Source organism: Scardinius erythrophthalmus (genome assembly GCF_964197995.2).
Source record: "Scardinius erythrophthalmus genome assembly, chromosome: 11".
NCBI lineage: Eukaryota > Metazoa > Chordata > Actinopteri > Cypriniformes > Leuciscidae > Scardinius > Scardinius erythrophthalmus.
In genome coordinates, this window is record NC_138231.1 from 1,973,232 (window position 1) to 1,992,723 (window position 19,492).

The window sequence follows — 19,492 nt, forward strand, 5'->3', positions numbered from 1 at the left end:
CAGAATGTACAAATAGTGTCAGCCATCTTTTTTTTTTGGAAGCTAAGCTAACAGGCTCTTGTTCTGTGGAGAAAGCTGAGTAGTAGGGGTTACCATCCTCTTTTTCCCGGACATGTCCGGCCGTCGAAATCATCAAAAATGTCCAGGATCCGGCCTTTGCTTTCTAGAGTCGCCATTCATTGTTTACATGCACACCATTTGTTTCAATATAACTGAATTCATTCCGATTGGTGAATCTGAATGTAGTGTTTACTTGAACGCTAAACAAGTGATCGGCTGATGTGCGTTTTAGCATTGTTAAGAGAATTCCCGCTCCTCCGGGAGAGAGAGCCTACAAGACCGATGCGTCTCACAGGTGTCTCTCATCAGTAATCACGCCACCGGCCTCGCGCCGTTCTCCCACGCCCCTCAGCCTCGTCCTGCTCACCACAGTAAACATAATGAATGGTGACTGTAGAACGCAAAAGCCGAATCCCAGACATTTTGGCCGATCTCGAAATCCAGGGCAGACTCGTCATGGAGACTCCCGATAAAACAACGTCTTTTAAGTTTCGAGTCAACTAGTAGCCTAGCCTAGTTGTTTAACTGCGCTCTCTTACCGGCTTACTGGCTTGGGAGTGGCCTCGTAGGGCAGCGAAGCAAGTGCATTCTGTGAGTTGTTGTCTTTCATCCACATGAGCCAAAAATACATTTTCTGGCTTTTCTCAGTCTAGAAGGCTCCAAATTCAAAAATAATTTCACATTTCTACGACATAAATGACCTGTTTTAAATACACATTCATCTTTCCAGAAGTGAAGTACCCCTTTATACTTTCTTCAAATATACAGGCCTGTTGCATTGAGAAAACTATTATGTGTTACAAAGAAGAAGAAAAAACAATCCAGAATAGCTAAAACATCTAATATAAAAAGGCTGAATCCAGAAGGGCAGAAATAGTACTAGCATACTATTCTGAATTCAGCTCAATGTGGTTTTATGTATGTTCAAAAGGGAAAAATTTACTTTTAAGAAACAATCGAATCACCCAGTTGCATAAACTCCCACTCGTGCAAGTCTGGAGAATCATGACTGTTAATGAAGAGGGAGGGATTATCATTAATTAGCCAAAGTCTGTAGAGTACAAAAAGACCAAAGGGCAGCACCTCAGCAGTGTGACTAGCTGTTGAACAATGGCAGGAAGTTGGTGTGCTGTTCAGTCTCTGGCACTTTGTGTTTGGCTCTGTGCTTTCAGTCATGCTGTTCCGAAGTGGAGTGATCTGCCCCAGAATCCTCAAGCTCTGATGTTCCAGCAAACTGACCAGCGGTTTCAAAAGCCAGTTCAACAGCAAGCTGGTCAATGGTTTCCTCAGCAGGTTCAAAAGCCGGTTCAACAGCAAGCTAGTCAATGGTCTCCTCAGCAGTTTCCTCAGTCAGTTCAACAGCAAGCTAGTCCACAGTTTCCTCAGCAGGTTCAACAGCAAGCTAATCAATGGTCTCCTCAGCAGGTTCAAAAGCCAGTTCAACAGCAAGCTAGTCCACAGTTTCCTCAGCAGGTTCAACAGCAAGCTAGTCCACAGTTTCCTCAGCAGGTTCAACAGCAAGCTAGTCAATGGTCTCCTCAGCAGGTTCAAAAGCCGGTTCAACAGCAAGCTAGTCAATGGTCTCCTCAGCAGTTTCCTCAGTCAGTTCAACAGCAAGCTAGTCAACAGTTTCCTCAGCAGGTTCAACAGCAAGCTAGTCAATGGTCTCCTCAGCAGTTTCCTCAGTCAGTTCAACAGCAAGCTAGTCAACAGTTTCCTCAGCAGGTTCAACAGCAAGCTAGTCAATGGTCTCCTCAGCAGTTTCCTCAGTCAGTTCAACAGCAAGCTAGTCAACAGTTTCCTCAGCAGTTTCAGCCTAAGCAGCCAGTGGCACAGGCAGAGCCCCTTGACAAATGTACTGTAGCTGATTATGAGCAGATTCAATGTGGACCACCTGGTATCAGTGGTGCTGAGTGTGCTGCTATCAACTGCTGCTTTAATGGACAGCAGTGCTACTATGGGAAGGCAGGTAAGAGTGTGGAGTCAGTGTAGAGGCATTCATGTTAAACTGATCCTCAGCAATAACCTGCTCTTGTAACTCGTTCCAGTGACTGTCCAGTGTATAAGAGATGGTCAGTTTGTGGTAGTGGTGGCTAGAGATGTTACACTGCCTCGATTGAGCCTGGATTCAGTCCGTCTCCTGGGTGGAAGTGATCCAGCTTGCAGTCCTGTGGGATCCACACCTTTCTTTGCTATATACCAGTTCCCTGTCACTGCGTGTGGCACAAGCATGATGGTGAGTAGCTGCTTGTGGTTTTGTTCCGCATGGCTTAGAATGGATTTGATGCTAACAATGTTACTATTTGCAGGAGGACAGTGGATATGTGGTGTATGAAAACAGAATGACCTCCTCATATGAAGTGGGTATCGGACCACTTGGTTCCATTACAAGGGACAGCCATTTTGAGTAAGTGACGTATGCTTTATCATAAATGTGAATCACTGACACATGCTACAAGCTCACTGTTTGTTGTCCAGGCTTCTCTTTCAGTGTAGGTACTCCGGTAGCTCTGTGGAAGCTCTGGTTGTGGAGGTCAACACCGTTCCTCCACCTCCACCAGTAGCTGCTCCTGGACCCCTCAGGGTGGAGCTTAGACTGGCAAATGGTCAATGTGTCACCAAAGGCTGTGCAGAAGGTAAATGTTTGCCCCAAGTATGCTTAAAGCCTTTCTAAAACTCCAGTTCCTAGTTAAACACTGCATTCTTCCTCAGGGGACGAGGCGTACACATCCTATTACAGTGATGCTGATTATCCAGTTACAAAAGTCCTGCGGGAGCCTGTGTATGTTGAGGTGCACATTTTGGAGAGGACCGACCCCAACATTGTCCTGATGCTGGGACATTGCTGGGCGACATCAACCCCCAGTCCACTCAGTCTACCCCAATGGGATCTTCTGGTTGATGGGTGAGTAAGGCCAGTCTTTACCCATCTAGTGTGCTGGAAGGCATTTCTGACTGCCTCTTTGCCTTTCAGATGCCCTTACCAGGATGATCGTTACCTGACCACATTGGTTCCAGTGGCTGGATCATCTGGTCTTCAGTTCCCGACCCACTACAAGCGCTTTGTTGTGAAGATGTTCACGTTTGTAGATCCAGCATCACTGGCTCCTCTGCAGGAAACCGTATGCTCTGCAGCCTTACCTCAACCCTTAATATTAGTACTTTTTACAGTGAATTCTATGGCTTAACCCTTTCCCCCTCTGTTAGATCTTCATCCACTGTAGTACAGCGGTGTGCCATCCCTCCTCTGGCTCATGTGAGCAAAGTTGCTTGAGGAAAAGTAAGTGCTTGCTGTAGTTGACTTCAGGAACTGAGAATTTATTTAAATGCCCCTCATGCTTCTACCACTTTTTACAGGAAGAGACACACACGTCAAGACCATCTCTAGTGGGCAAACTGTGGTGTCTAGTGGACAAGTTAACCTGGTCAAGTGAATTTGAGTTTTAATAAACTTAATGAAACTCAACATGGTTCTCTTTGGTATTCATTTCTGTCTGGAGTTGGATGTTTCATGACTGTTCTTAGTTTGACTTCTGCACTACTAAACCTTTTTTTCTTTTGTGCATTGAGATTCTTGACTTGAACTAAACAAGCCAAGTTTCTGCTTAAGCCTTAACTTGACTAGAACTTGGCAAATAGTAGTTAACTTGGGCCCCTGTTCATGTTTCACATATCAAATTAAGGTTTTAGCTTCTGTCTGAGGCTTTACGACTTTATGGCTGGACTAGCATAACTGCATATATTGATGCCCAAACCCCTCTGAGGTCACTCGTTGGCTTTTTGTAATGCTTTCTTAGTCGTGCAAGTATAGAATCATATCTTGGGATAAAGGATGAGTGCAGGTTGATACTGATTTTTATTTAATTCTTTTTTCAGGCTAGTCCCAGTAATGTAGACTGCTTTCATACAAGCATAAATCCCTTAACTGTTGTATCCCAACTAGGTAGCTGTCCAAGGCCTTGTTTACACCTGGTACTAAGGAGTATTTTTGTAAATCGGATCACAAGTGAACTTTGGTAAATGAAGGTGTAAAAAAGGGGCTAATTTTATTTTGAGCTTGTCTATTTTTGGCCACTTCCAGAGGTAGTCCAACACATTTGACCAGATTGCTTTCATAGTGTAGATGCTCATGTGGTTAAATGTATTTGAACAGCCGCAAAATTCAATTCAAATTTATTTGTATAGCGCTTTTCACAATACATATTGTTTCAAAGCAGCTTTACAGAAAGTGCATTTCAGAAATGTACATAGAGAAATACAGTTAGTTAATCATGTATTGATTTAGGGCATAAACATCGCCAGCGTCGAGTCGTCTCTTCACAGGCGCCGAGTCGTCTCTGCACGGGTGTTGGAGAATCTGTAGTTTCCATGAGAGGCTGGATACAAACTGGAGCTGACGATCTGTATTTACCTCGGGACTAGCGTCCCGAGATAACAACAGAAAAGCATATGGGAAATAATTAGCGTAGCTGCTGTTCGCAATATTAATGCATTCAATCTGATTCAACTGTAGTATAAAATGTAAGTATTATGTGAATGCCTGGCTGAAGAGATGCGTCTTTAATCTAGTTTTAAACTGGGACAGCGAGTCTGAGCCTCGAACAATATCAGGAAGGCCATTCCAGAGTTTAGGAGCTAAATGTGAAAACGCTCTCCCTCCTTTAGTGGACTTAGATATCCTAGGAATGACCAGAAGCCTCGAATTTAGTGATCTTAAAGAGCGCGATGGATTGTAGGGCGATAGAAGTTCCGTTAAATACACGGGAGCTAAACCATTTAGGGCTTTATAGGTCAGTAGCAATACTTTGTAATTGATACGGAACTTTATAGGTAACCAATGTAGAGACGACAGAATTGGTGTTATATGATCGTATTTTCTTGATCTAGTAAGAACTCTAGCGGCGGCATTTTGGACTAACTGTAGCTTGTTTATTGAGGATGCAGGACAACCAGCTAATAAAGCATTACAGTAATCTAGTCTCGAGGTCATGAATGCATGAACTAACTTTTCTGCATCAGAAACAGATAGCATGTTACGTAACTTAGCAATGTTTCTAAGGTGGAAAAAGGCTGTTCTTGTAACATATGAAATATGATTTTCAAAAGACAAGTTGCGGTCTAATATAACACCCAGGTCTTTTACTGTAGAGGATAAGGTAACAGGACACCCTTCTAAATTAAAGTTGTATTGTAAGAGGTTTTGTGGGCAGTTTTTTGGACTAATAAGTAATACCTCCGTTTTATCTGAATTTAATAGCAGAAAATTACATGTCATCCAGTATTTTATATCTTTAACACACTCTGTTAATTTAGATAATTTAGCGTTTTCATCTGGTCGTGATGAAATATATAATTGAGTGTCATCAGCATAACAGTGGAAATTAATTCCATGTTTTCTTATAATATTACCAAGTGGCAGCATATATATTGAGAATAACAGAGGGCCTAACACAGATCCTTGCGGTACACCGTAGTTTACTGACGTTATCTTCGATTTTTCCCCATTTACGCAGACAAAATGGTAACGGTCTGATAAGTATGATCTGAACCAGCTTAATGCCTGTCCCTGAACACCAGTGTAGTTTTGTAGTCGGTCAAAAAGTATTGTGTGATCTATAGTATCGAACGCAGCACTAAGATCAAGTAAAACTAATATTGAGATACAGCCTTGGTCAGAAGCTAAAAGTAAATCATTTGTGATTTTAACAAGCGCAGTTTCTGTGCTATGATGCGGTCTGAATCCAGACTGAAACTTTTCATAGATATCATTTTCTTGCAAGAAAGAGCCCAGTTGAGCGGACACAACTTTTTCTAGTATTTTAGACATAAATGGAAGATTTGAAATGGGTCTGTAATTTGCTAGGTTATTATGATCTAATTGTGGTTTCTTAATAAGAGGTTTTATAACTGCCAACTTGAATATTCTTGGAACATGACCTAAGGATAAAGACGAGTTAATAATATTGAGAAGAGGCTCTTCCACTACAGGTAACACTTGTTTCAGTAGTTTAGTTGGTATTGGATCTAATAAACACGTTGTTGGTTTAGATGCAATGATAAGTTTATTTAACTCTTCCTGTCCTATAGTTGCAAAGCGCTGTAATTGTTCTTGCGGGGTGATAATTGAGGCTGAATCATAAGACACCATTAAAGATTGTACATTTACAATTGTGTTTCTGATGCTTTCTATTTTCTCAGTGAAGAAATTCATAAAATCATTACTACTACACTGTAACGGAATATTTTGCTCCGGTAACGTCTGTTTATTTGTTAGTCTAGCCACGGTGTTAAATAAAAACCTAGGATTATTTTGGTTGTTTTCTATTAGTTTGCGGAGATGCTCAGCCCTGGCTGCTTTTAGGGCCTTTTTATAACGTGACATACTGTCTTTCCATGCGATTTTAAAGACCTCTAGATTAGTTTGTTTCCATTTACGCTCTAAATTACGAGTTTCTCTCTTTAGAACATGCGTAACACTGATGTACCATGGTGCTTTAGTTTTCTCTCTAACCTTTTTTAATCTAATTGGTGCAACAATGTCTAATGTACTAGAGAAAATGGTGCTCATAGTGCTAGTCATTTCCTCTAGTTCATCTGTTTGTTTGGGTTCACTGAGCAGCTGAGATAGATCAGGTAAGCTATTTGAGAAATGATCTATAGTTGTTGGAAGGATTGTTCTGCCTGGTCCATAACGCGGCGCAACATGACAGATTTCAGCGGTACGTAGTATGCAAGTGACCATGTAATGGTCAGTGACTTCATCACTTTGCGGTATAATATCTATATCGGTTGGATCGGCTCCATGTGATATAATTAAATCTAGCGTATGATTAAGACGATGAGTGGGACCAGTTACGTTTTGCTTGACCCCAAAGGAGTTTAATAAATCTGTAAACGCAGCCCCTAAAGCATCATTTGAATTATCTACGTGTATGTTAAAAATGGTGTACTCTATTGCCTACTGACCAAGTACGTAAACATTTTAAGAAGTGCGCTAGCAGGTGTGATTTAAAGGGATACTTCAGTGTTTAGCATTAAGCTTTGTATCAGTAGAAAACCTGTAGTATTTTTAAATTACCATGCTTCCCTCCCTCATATCCCCCTGAGATGAGAGATTTATGTATTTTTTTGTCTGGAAAAAATTCTCTGATGATGCAAAAATTGGCATTTTGCGTCATCAGAGGATTATTTTTTTTGGCCAGAGGCTAGAAACTACAGCCAGTAGGAGCTAGTTCCGCATGTTTTCAACCCACCCATAGGGGGTGGGATCTCACTCACAGAATGTACAAATAGTGTCAGCCATCTTTTTTTTTTTGGAAGCTAAGCTAACAGGCTCTTGTTCTGTGGAGAAAGCTGAGTAGTAGGGGTTACCATCCTCTTTTTCCCGGACATGTCCGGCCGTCGAAATCATCAAAAATGTCCAGGATCCGGCCTTTGCTTTCTAGAGTCGCCATTCATTGTTTACATGCACACCATTTGTTTCAATATAACTGAATTCATTCCGATTGGTGAATCTGAATGTAGTGTTTACTTGAACGCTAAACAAGTGATCGGCTGATGTGCGTTTTAACATTGTTAAGAGAATTCCCGCTCCTCCGGGAGAGAGAGCCTACAAGACCGATGCGTCTCACAGGTGTCTCTCATCAGTAATCACGCCACCGGCCTCGCGCCGTTCTCCCACGCCCCTCAGCCTCGTCCTGCTCACCACAGTAAACATAATGAATGGTGACTGTAGAACGCAAAAGCCGAATCCCAGACATTTTGGCCGATCTCGAAATCCAGGGCAGACTCGTCATGGAGACTCCCGATAAAACAACGTCTTTTAAGTTTCGAGTCAACTAGTAGCCTAGCCTAGTTGTTTAACTGCGCTCTCTTACCGGCTTACTGGCTTGGGAGTGGCCTCGTAGGGCAGCGAAGCAAGTGCATTCTGTGAGTTGTTGTCTTTCATCCACATGAGCCAAAAATACATTTTCTGGCTTTTCTCAGTCTAGAAGGCTCCAAATTCAAAAATAATTTCACATTTCTACGACATAAATGACCTGTTTTAAATACACATTCATCTTTCCAGAAGTGAAGTACCCCTTTATACTTTCTTCAAATATACAGGCCTGTTGCATTGAGAAAACTATTATGTGTTACAAAGAAGAAGAAAAAACAATCCAGAATAGCTAAAACATCTAATATAAAAAGGCTGAATTCAGAAGGGCAGAAATAGTACTAGCATACTATTCTGAATTCAGCTCAATGTGGTTTTATGTATGTTCAAAAGGGAAAAATTTACTTTTAAGAAACAATCGAATCACCCAGTTGCATAAACTCCCACTCGTGCAAGTCTGGAGAATCATGACTGTTAATGAAGAGGGAGGGATTATCATTAATTAGCCAAAGTCTGTAGAGTACAAAAAGACCAAAGGGCAGCACCTCAGCAGTGTGACTAGCTGTTGAACAATGGCAGGAAGTTGGTGTGCTGTTCAGTCTCTGGCACTTTGTGTTTGGCTCTGTGCTTTCAGTCATGCTGTTCCGAAGTGGAGTGATCTGCCCCAGAATCCTCAAGCTCTGATGTTCCAGCAAACTGACCAGCGGTTTCAAAAGCCAGTTCAACAGCAAGCTAGTCAATGGTTTCCTCAGCAGGTTCAAAAGCCGGTTCAACAGCAAGCTAGTCAATGGTCTCCTCAGCAGTTTCCTCAGTCAGTTCAACAGCAAGCTAGTCCACAGTTTCCTCAGCAGGTTCAACAGCAAGCTAATCAATGGTCTCCTCAGCAGGTTCAAAAGCCAGTTCAACAGCAAGCTAGTCCACAGTTTCCTCAGCAGGTTCAACAGCAAGCTAGTCCACAGTTTCCTCAGCAGGTTCAACAGCAAGCTAGTCAATGGTCTCCTCAGCAGGTTCAACAGCAAGCTAGTCAATGGTCTCCTCAGCAGTTTCCTCAGTCAGTTCAACAGCAAGCTAGTCAACAGTTTCCTCAGCAGGTTCAACAGCAAGCTAGTCAATGGTCTCCTCAGCAGTTTCCTCAGTCAGTTCAACAGCAAGCTAGTCAACAGTTTCCTCAGCAGTTTCAGCCTAAGCAGCCAGTGGCACAGGCAGAGCCCCTTGACAAATGTACTGTAGCTGATTATGAGCAGATTCAATGTGGACCACCTGGTATCAGTGGTGCTGAGTGTGCTGCTATCAACTGCTGCTTTAATGGACAGCAGTGCTACTATGGGAAGGCAGGTAAGAGTGTGGAGTCAGTGTAGAGGCATTCATGTTAAACTGATCCTCAGCAATAACCTGCTCTTGTAACTCGTTCCAGTGACTGTCCAGTGTATAAGAGATGGTCAGTTTGTGGTAGTGGTGGCTAGAGATGTTACACTGCCTCGATTGAGCCTGGATTCAGTCCGTCTCCTGGGTGGAAGTGATCCAGCTTGCAGTCCTGTGGGATCCACACCTTTCTTTGCTATATACCAGTTCCCTGTCACTGCGTGTGGCACAAGCATGATGGTGAGTAGCTGCTTGTGGTTTTGTTCCGCATGGCTTAGAATGGATTTGATGCTAACAATGTTACTATTTGCAGGAGGACAGTGGATATGTGGTGTATGAAAACAGAATGACCTCCTCATATGAAGTGGGTATCGGACCACTTGGTTCCATTACAAGGGACAGCCATTTTGAGTAAGTGACGTATGCTTTATCATAAATGTGAATCACTGACACATGCTACAAGCTCACTGTTTGTTGTCCAGGCTTCTCTTTCAGTGTAGGTACTCCGGTAGCTCTGTGGAAGCTCTGGTTGTGGAGGTCAACACCGTTCCTCCACCTCCACCAGTAGCTGCTCCTGGACCCCTCAGGGTGGAGCTTAGACTGGCAAATGGTCAATGTGTCACCAAAGGCTGTGCAGAAGGTAAATGTTTGCCCCAAGTATGCTTAAAGCCTTTCTAAAACTCCAGTTCCTAGTTAAACACTGCATTCTTCCTCAGGGGACGAGGCGTACACATCCTATTACAGTGATGCTGATTATCCAGTTACAAAAGTCCTGCGGGAGCCTGTGTATGTTGAGGTGCACATTTTGGAGAGGACCGACCCCAACATTGTCCTGATGCTGGGACATTGCTGGGCGACATCAACCCCCAGTCCACTCAGTCTACCCCAATGGGATCTTCTGGTTGATGGGTGAGTAAGGCCAGTCTTTACCCATCTAGTGTGCTGGAAGGCATTTCTGACTGCCTCTTTGCCTTTCAGATGCCCTTACCAGGATGATCGTTACCTGACCACATTGGTTCCAGTGGCTGGATCATCTGGTCTTCAGTTCCCGACCCACTACAAGCGCTTTGTTGTGAAGATGTTCACGTTTGTAGATCCAGCATCACTGGCTCCTCTGCAGGAAACCGTATGCTCTGCAGCCTTACCTCAACCCTTAATATTAGTACTTTTTACAGTGAATTCTATGGCTTAACCCTTTCCCCCTCTGTTAGATCTTCATCCACTGTAGTACAGCGGTGTGCCATCCCTCCTCTGGCTCATGTGAGCAAAGTTGCTTGAGGAAAAGTAAGTGCTTGCTGTAGTTGACTTCAGGAACTGAGAATTTATTTAAATGCCCCTCATGCTTCTACCACTTTTTACAGGAAGAGACACACACGTCAAGACCATCTCTAGTGGGCAAACTGTGGTGTCTAGTGGACAAGTTAACCTGGTCAAGTGAATTTGAGTTTTAATAAACTTAATGAAACTCAACATGTTTCTCTTTGGTATTCATTTCTGTCTGGAGTTGGATGTTTCATGACTGTTCTTAGTTTGACTTCTGCACTACTAAACCTTTTTTTCTTTTGTGCATTGAGATTCTTGACTTGAACTAAACAAGCCAAGTTTCTGCTTAAGCCTTAACTTGACTAGAACTTGGCAAATAGTAGTTAACTTGGGCCCCTGTTCATGTTTCACATATCAAATTAAGGTTTTAGCTTCTGTCTGAGGCTTCACGACTTTATGGCTGGACTAGCATAACTGCATATATTGATGCCCAAACCCCTCTGAGGTCACTCGTTGGCTTTTTGTAATGCTTTCTTAGTCGTGCAAGTATAGAATCATATCTTGGGATAAAGGATGAGTGCAGGTTGATACTGATTTTTATTTAATTCTTTTTTCAGGCTAGTCCCAGTAATGTAGACTGCTTTCATACAAGCATAAATCCCTTAACTGTTGTATCCCAACTAGGTAGCTGTCCAAGGCCTTGTTTACACCTGGTACTAAGGAGTATTTTTGTAAATCGGATCACAAGTGAACTTTGGTAAATGAAGGTGTAAAAAAGGGGCTAATTTTATTTTGAGCTTGTCTATTTTTGGCCACTTCCAGAGGTAGTCCAACACATTTGACCAGATTGCTTTCATAGTGTAGATGCTCATGTGGTTAAATGTATTTGAACAGCCGCAAAATTCAATTCAAATTTATTTGTATAGCGCTTTTCACAATACATATTGTTTCAAAGCAGCTTTACAGAAAGTGCATTTCAGAAATGTACATAGAGAAATACAGTTAGTTAATCATGTATTGATTTAGGGCATAAACATCGCCAGCGTCGAGTCGTCTCTTCACAGGCGCCGAGTCGTCTCTGCACGGGTGTTGGAGAATCTGTAGTTTCCATGAGAGGCTGGATACAAACTGGAGCTGACGATCTGTATTTACCTCGGGACTAGCGTCCCGAGATAACAACAGAAAAGCATATGGGAAATAATTAGCGTAGCTGCTGTTCGCAATATTAATGCATTCAATCTGATTCAACTGTAGTATAAAATGTAAGTATTATGTGAATGCCTGGCTGAAGAGATGCGTCTTTAATCTAGTTTTAAACTGGGACAGCGAGTCTGAGCCTCGAACAATATCAGGAAGGCCATTCCAGAGTTTAGGAGCTAAATGTGAAAACGCTCTCCCTCCTTTAGTGGACTTAGATATCCTAGGAATGACCAGAAGCCTCGAATTTAGTGATCTTAAAGAGCGCGATGGATTGTAGGGCGATAGAAGTTCCGTTAAATACACGGGAGCTAAACCATTTAGGGCTTTATAGGTCAGTAGCAATACTTTGTAATTGATACGGAACTTTATAGGTAACCAATGTAGAGACGACAGAATTGGTGTTATATGATCGTATTTTCTTGATCTAGTAAGAACTCTAGCGGCGGCATTTTGGACTAACTGTAGCTTGTTTATTGAGGATGCAGGACAACCAGCTAATAAAGCATTACAGTAATCTAGTCTCGAGGTCATGAATGCATGAACTAACTTTTCTGCATCAGAAACAGATAGCATGTTACGTAACTTAGCAATGTTTCTAAGGTGGAAAAAGGCTGTTCTTGTAACATATGAAATATGATTTTCAAAAGACAAGTTGCGGTCTAATATAACACCCAGGTCTTTTACTGTAGAGGATAAGGTAACAGGACACCCTTCTAAATTAAAGTTGTATTGTAAGAGGTTTTGTGGGCAGTTTTTTGGACTAATAAGTAATACCTCCGTTTTATCTGAATTTAATAGCAGAAAATTACATGTCATCCAGTATTTTATATCTTTAACACACTCTGTTAATTTAGATAATTTAGCGTTTTCATCTGGTCGTGATGAAATATATAATTGAGTGTCATCAGCATAACAGTGGAAATTAATTCCATGTTTTCTTATAATATTACCAAGTGGCAGCATATATATTGAGAATAACAGAGGGCCTAACACAGATCCTTGCGGTACACCGTAGTTTACTGACGTTATCTTCGATTTTTCCCCATTTACGCAGACAAAATGGTAACGGTCTGATAAGTATGATCTGAACCAGCTTAATGCCTGTCCCTGAACACCAGTGTAGTTTTGTAGTCGGTCAAAGAGTATTGTGTGATCTATAGTATCGAACGCAGCACTAAGATCAAGTAAAACTAATATTGAGATACAGCCTTGGTCAGAAGCTAAAAGTAAATCATTTGTGATTTTAACAAGCGCAGTTTCTGTGCTATGATGCGGTCTGAATCCAGACTGAAACTTTTCATAGATATCATTTTCTTGCAAGAAAGAGCCCAGTTGAGCGGACACAACTTTTTCTAGTATTTTAGACATAAATGGAAGATTTGAAATGGGTCTGTAATTTGCTAGGTTATTATGATCTAATTGTGGTTTCTTAATAAGAGGTTTTATAACTGCCAACTTGAATATTCTTGGAACATGACCTAAGGATAAAGACGAGTTAATAATATTGAGAAGAGGCTCTTCCACTACAGGTAACACTTGTTTCAGTAGTTTAGTTGGTATTGGATCTAATAAACACGTTGTTGGTTTAGATGCAATGATAAGTTTATTTAACTCTTCCTGTCCTATAGTTGCAAAGCGCTGTAATTGTTCTTGCGGGGTGATAATTGAGGCTGAATCATAAGACACCATTAAAGATTGTACATTTACAATTGTGTTTCTGATGCTTTCTATTTTCTCAGTGAAGAAATTCATAAAATCATTACTACTACACTGTAACGGAATATTTTGCTCCGGTAACGTCTGTTTATTTGTTAGTCTAGCCACGGTGTTAAATAAAAACCTAGGATTATTTTGGTTGTTTTCTATTAGTTTGCGGAGATGCTCAGCCCTGGCTGCTTTTAGGGCCTTTTTATAACGTGACATACTGTCTTTCCATGCGATTTTAAAGACCTCTAGATTAGTTTGTTTCCATTTACGCTCTAAATTACGAGTTTCTCTCTTTAGAACATGCGTAACACTGATGTACCATGGTGCTTTAGTTTTCTCTCTAACCTTTTTTAATCTAATTGGTGCAACAATGTCTAATGTACTAGAGAAAATGGTGCTCATAGTGCTAGTCATTTCCTCTAGTTCATCTGTTTGTTTGGGTTCACTGAGCAGCTGAGATAGATCAGGTAAGCTATTTGAGAAATGATCTATAGTTGTTGGAAGGATTGTTCTGCCTGGTCCATAACGCGGCGCAACATGACAGATTTCAGCGGTACGTAGTATGCAAGTGACCATGTAATGGTCAGTGACTTCATCACTTTGCGGTATAATATCTATATCGGTTGGATCGGCTCCATGTGATATAATTAAATCTAGCGTATGATTAAGACGATGAGTGGGACCAGTTACGTTTTGCTTGACCCCAAAGGAGTTTAATAAATCTGTAAACGCAGCCCCTAAAGCATCATTTGAATTATCTACGTGTATGTTAAAAATGGTGTACTCTATTACCTACTGACCAAGTACGTAAACATTTTAAGAAGTGCGCTAGCAGGTGTGATTTAAAGGGATACTTCAGTGTTTAGCATTAAGCTTTGTATCAGTAGAAAACCTGTAGTATTTTTAAATTACCATGCTTCCCTCCCTCATATCCCCCTGAGATGAGAGATTTATGTATTTTTTTGTCTGGAAAAAATTCTCTGATGATGCAAAAATTGGCATTTTGCGTCATCAGAGGATTATTTTTTTTGGCCAGAGGCTAGAAACTACAGCCAGTAGGAGCTAGTTCCGCATGTTTTCAACCCACCCATAGGGGGTGGGATCTCACTCACAGAATGTACAAATAGTGTCAGCCATCTTTTTTTTTTTGGAAGCTAAGCTAACAGGCTCTTGTTCTGTGGAGAAAGCTGAGTAGTAGGGGTTACCATCCTCTTTTTCCCGGACATGTCCGGCCGTCGAAATCATCAAAAATGTCCAGGATCCGGCCTTTGCTTTCTAGAGTCGCCATTCATTGTTTACATGCACACCATTTGTTTCAATATAACTGAATTCATTCCGATTGGTGAATCTGAATGTAGTGTTTACTTGAACGCTAAACAAGTGATCGGCTGATGTGCGTTTTAGCATTGTTAAGAGAATTCCCGCTCCTCCGGGAGAGAGAGCCTACAAGACCGATGCGTCTCACAGGTGTCTCTCATCAGTAATCACGCCACCGGCCTCGCGCCGTTCTCCCACGCCCCTCAGCCTCGTCCTGCTCACCACAGTAAACATAATGAATGGTGACTGTAGAACGCAAAAGCCGAATCCCAGACATTTTGGCCGATCTCGAAATCCAGGGCAGACTCGTCATGGAGACTCCCGATAAAACAACGTCTTTTAAGTTTCGAGTCAACTAGTAGCCTAGCCTAGTTGTTTAACTGCGCTCTCTTACCGGCTTACTGGCTTGGGAGTGGCCTCGTAGGGCAGCGAAGCAAGTGCATTCTGTGAGTTGTTGTCTTTCATCCACATGAGCCAAAAATACATTTTCTGGCTTTTCTCAGTCTAGAAGGCTCCAAATTCAAAAATAATTTCACATTTCTACGACATAAATGACCTGTTTTAAATACACATTCATCTTTCCAGAAGTGAAGTACCCCTTTATACTTTCTTCAAATATACAGGCCTGTTGCATTGAGAAAACTATTATGTGTTACAAAGAAGAAGAAAAAACAATCCAGAATAGCTAAAACATCTAATATAAAAAGGCTGAATTCAGAAGGGCAGAAATAGTACTAGCATACTATTCTGAATTCAGCTCAATGTGGTTTTATGTATGTTCAAAAGGGAAAAATTTACTTTTAAGAAACAATCGAATCACCCAGTTGCATAAACTCCCACTCGTGCAAGTCTGGAGAATCATGACTGTTAATGAAGAGGGAGGGATTATCATTAATTAGCCAAAGTCTGTAGAGTACAAAAAGACCAAAGGGCAGCACCTCAGCAGTGTGACTAGCTGTTGAACAATGGCAGGAAGTTGGTGTGCTGTTCAGTCTCTGGCACTTTGTGTTTGGCTCTGTGCTTTCAGTCATGCTGTTCCGAAGTGGAGTGATCTGCCCCAGAATCCTCAAGCTCTGATGTTCCAGCAAACTGACCAGCGGTTTCAAAAGCCAGTTCAACAGCAAGCTAGTCAATGGTTTCCTCAGCAGGTTCAAAAGCCGGTTCAACAGCAAGCTAGTCAATGGTCTCCTCAGCAGTTTCCTCAGTCAGTTCAACAGCAAGCTAGTCCACAGTTTCCTCAGCAGGTTCAACAGCAAGCTAATCAATGGTCTCCTCAGCAGGTTCAAAAGCCAGTTCAACAGCAAGCTAGTCCACAGTTTCCTCAGCAGGTTCAACAGCAAGCTAGTCCACAGTTTCCTCAGCAGGTTCAACAGCAAGCTAGTCAATGGTCTCCTCAGCAGGTTCAAAAGCCGGTTCAACAGCAAGCTAGTCAATGGTCTCCTCAGCAGTTTCCTCAGTCAGTTCAACAGCAAGCTAGTCAACAGTTTCCTCAGCAGGTTCAACAGCAAGCTAGTCAATGGTCTCCTCAGCAGTTTCCTCAGTCAGTTCAACAGCAAGCTAGTCAACAGTTTCCTCAGCAGTTTCAGCCTAAGCAGCCAGTGGCACAGGCAGAGCCCCTTGACAAATGTACTGTAGCTGATTATGAGCAGATTCAATGTGGACCACCTGGTATCAGTGGTGCTGAGTGTGCTGCTATCAACTGCTGCTTTAATGGACAGCAGTGCTACTATGGGAAGGCAGGTAAGAGTGTGGAGTCAGTGTAGAGGCATTCATGTTAAACTGATCCTCAGCAATAACCTGCTCTTGTAACTCGTTCCAGTGACTGTCCAGTGTATAAGAGATGGTCAGTTTGTGGTAGTGGTGGCTAGAGATGTTACACTGCCTCGATTGAGCCTGGATTCAGTCCGTCTCCTGGGTGGAAGTGATCCAGCTTGCAGTCCTGTGGGATCCACACCTTTCTTTGCTATATACCAGTTCCCTGTCACTGCGTGTGGCACAAGCATGATGGTGAGTAGCTGCTTGTGGTTTTGTTCCGCATGGCTTAGAATGGATTTGATGCTAACAATGTTACTATTTGCAGGAGGACAGTGGATATGTGGTGTATGAAAACAGAATGACCTCCTCATATGAAGTGGGTATCGGACCACTTGGTTCCATTACAAGGGACAGCCATTTTGAGTAAGTGACGTATGCTTTATCATAAATGTGAATCACTGACACATGCTACAAGCTCACTGTTTGTTGTCCAGGCTTCTCTTTCAGTGTAGGTACTCCGGTAGCTCTGTGGAAGCTCTGGTTGTGGAGGTCAACACCGTTCCTCCACCTCCACCAGTAGCTGCTCCTGGACCCCTCAGGGTGGAGCTTAGACTGGCAAATGGTCAATGTGTCACCAAAGGCTGTGCAGAAGGTAAATGTTTGCCCCAAGTATGCTTAAAGCCTTTCTAAAACTCCAGTTCCTAGTTAAACACTGCATTCTTCCTCAGGGGACGAGGCGTACACATCCTATTACAGTGATGCTGATTATCCAGTTACAAAAGTCCTGCGGGAGCCTGTGTATGTTGAGGTGCACATTTTGGAGAGGACCGACCCCAACATTGTCCTGATGCTGGGACATTGCTGGGCGACATCAACCCCCAGTCCACTCAGTCTACCCCAATGGGATCTTCTGGTTGATGGGTGAGTAAGGCCAGTCTTTACCCATCTAGTGTGCTGGAAGGCATTTCTGACTGCCTCTTTGCCTTTCAGATGCCCTTACCAGGATGATCGTTACCTGACCACATTGGTTCCAGTGGCTGGATCATCTGGTCTTCAGTTCCCGACCCACTACAAGCGCTTTGTTGTGAAGATGTTCACGTTTGTAGATCCAGCATCACTGGCTCCTCTGCAGGAAACCGTATGCTCTGCAGCCTTACCTCAACCCTTAATATTAGTACTTTTTACAGTGAATTCTATGGCTTAACCCTTTCCCCCTCTGTTAGATCTTCATCCACTGTAGTACAGCGGTGTGCCATCCCTCCTCTGGCTCATGTGAGCAAAGTTGCTTGAGGAAAAGTAAGTGCTTGCTGTAGTTGACTTCAGGAACTGAGAATTTATTTAAATGCCCCTCATGCTTCTACCACTTTTTACAGGAAGAGACACACACGTCAAGACCATCTCTAGTGGGCAAACTGTGGTGTCTAGTGGACAAGTTAACCTGGTCAAGTGAATTTGAGTTTTAATAAACTTAATGAAACTCAACATGTTTCTCTTTGGTATTCATTTCTGTCTGGAGTTGGATGTTTCATGACTGTTCTTAGTTTGACTTCTGCACTACTAAACCTTTTTTTCTTTTGTGCATTGAGATTCTTGACTTGAACTAAACAAGCCAAGTTTCTGCTTAAGCCTTAACTTGACTAGAACTTGGCAAATAGTAGTTAACTTGGGCCCCTGTTCATGTTTCACATATCAAATTAAGGTTTTAGCTTCTGTCTGAGGCTTTACGACTTTATGGCTGGACTAGCATAACTGCATATATTGATGCCCAAACCCCTCTGAGGTCACTCGTTGGCTTTTTGTAATGCTTTCTTAGTCGTGCAAGTATAGAATCATATCTTGGGATAAAGGATGAGTGCAGGTTGATACTGATTTTTATTTAATTCTTTTTTCAGGCTAGTCCCAGTAATGTAGACTGCTTTCATACAAGCATAAATCCCTTAACTGTTGTATCCCAACTAGGTAGCTGTCCAAGGCCTTGTTTACACCTGGTACTAAGGAGTATTTTTGTAAATCGGATCACAAGTGAACTTTGGTAAATGAAGGTGTAAAAAAGGGGCTAATTTTATTTTGAGCTTGTCTATTTTTGGCCACTTCCAGAGGTAGTCCAACACATTTGACCAGATTGCTTTCATAGTGTAGATGCTCATGTGGTTAAATGTATTTGAACAGCCGCAAAATTCAATTCAAATTTATTTGTATAGCGCTTTTCACAATACATATTGTTTCAAAGCAGCTTTACAGAAAGTGCATTTCAGAAATGTACATAGAGAAATACAGTTAGTTAATCATGTATTGATTTAGGGCATAAACATCGCCAGCGTCGAGTCGTCTCTTCACAGGCGCCGAGTCGTCTCTGCACGGGTGTTGGAGAATCTGTAGTTTCCATGAGAGGCTGGATACAAACTGGAGCTGACGATCTGTATTTACCTCGGGACTAGCGTCCCGAGATAACAACAGAAAAGCATATGGGAAATAATTAGCGTAGCTGCTGTTCGCAATATTAATGCATTCAATCTGATTCAACTGTAGTATAAAATGTAAGTATTATGTGAATGCCTGGCTGAAGAGATGCGTCTTTAATCTAGTTTTAAACTGGGACAGCGAGTCTGAGCCTCGAACAATATCAGGAAGGCCATTCCAGAGTTTAGGAGCTAAATGTGAAAACGCTCTCCCTCCTTTAGTGGACTTAGATATCCTAGGAATGACCAGAAGCCTCGAATTTAGTGATCTTAAAGAGCGCGATGGATTGTAGGGCGATAGAAGTTCCGTTAAATACACGGGAGCTAAACCATTTAGGGCTTTATAGGTCAGTAGCAATACTTTGTAATTGATACGGAACTTTATAGGTAACCAATGTAGAGACGACAGAATTGGTGTTATATGATCGTATTTTCTTGATCTAGTAAGAACTCTAGCGGCGGCATTTTGGACTAACTGTAGCTTGTTTATTGA

At 42.1% G+C, this 19,492-nt stretch overlaps 3 protein-coding genes across 5 annotated transcripts; all 3 read left to right on the forward strand.

The window, feature by feature from the left end:
- The first annotated feature begins 1,115 nt into the window (after window positions 1–1,115).
- On the forward strand, window positions 1,116–3,526 carry LOC308698415 (zona pellucida sperm-binding protein 4-like). 3 transcript variants are annotated; one of them, XM_081378467.1, is made up of 9 exons: window positions 1,150–1,617; window positions 1,702–2,029; window positions 2,109–2,296; window positions 2,370–2,467; window positions 2,539–2,696; window positions 2,773–2,965; window positions 3,035–3,182; window positions 3,268–3,340; window positions 3,418–3,526. In XM_081378467.1, exons 1-9 carry the CDS (start codon window positions 1,171–1,173, stop codon window positions 3,492–3,494), a joined length of 1,710 nt encoding a protein of 569 aa, XP_081234593.1. In that variant the 5' UTR covers window positions 1,150–1,170; the 3' UTR covers window positions 3,495–3,526. The 3 variants fall into 3 exon arrangements, with proteins under 3 accessions (XP_081234592.1, XP_081234593.1, XP_081234594.1); XM_081378468.1 differs by having other exon boundaries at window positions 1,150–1,605; XM_081378466.1 differs by having other exon boundaries at window positions 1,116–2,029.
- Window positions 3,527–8,440: 4,914 nt separating this feature from the next.
- On the forward strand, window positions 8,441–10,768 carry LOC308698008 (zona pellucida sperm-binding protein 4-like). Its single transcript, XM_081377777.1, has 8 exons — window positions 8,441–9,271; window positions 9,351–9,538; window positions 9,612–9,709; window positions 9,781–9,938; window positions 10,015–10,207; window positions 10,277–10,424; window positions 10,510–10,582; window positions 10,660–10,768. The coding sequence occupies exons 1-8, from the start codon at window positions 8,509–8,511 to the stop codon at window positions 10,734–10,736; spliced, it is 1,698 nt and encodes a 565-aa protein (XP_081233903.1). The 5' UTR covers window positions 8,441–8,508; the 3' UTR covers window positions 10,737–10,768.
- A 4,928-nt stretch (window positions 10,769–15,696) lies between these two features.
- LOC308698754 (zona pellucida sperm-binding protein 4-like) lies at window positions 15,697–18,022 on the forward strand. The gene is made up of 8 exons (XM_081379040.1): window positions 15,697–16,525; window positions 16,605–16,792; window positions 16,866–16,963; window positions 17,035–17,192; window positions 17,269–17,461; window positions 17,531–17,678; window positions 17,764–17,836; window positions 17,914–18,022. Exons 1-8 carry the CDS (start codon window positions 15,751–15,753, stop codon window positions 17,988–17,990), a joined length of 1,710 nt encoding a protein of 569 aa, XP_081235166.1. The 5' UTR covers window positions 15,697–15,750; the 3' UTR covers window positions 17,991–18,022.
- Window positions 18,023–19,492: the final 1,470 nt, after the last annotated feature.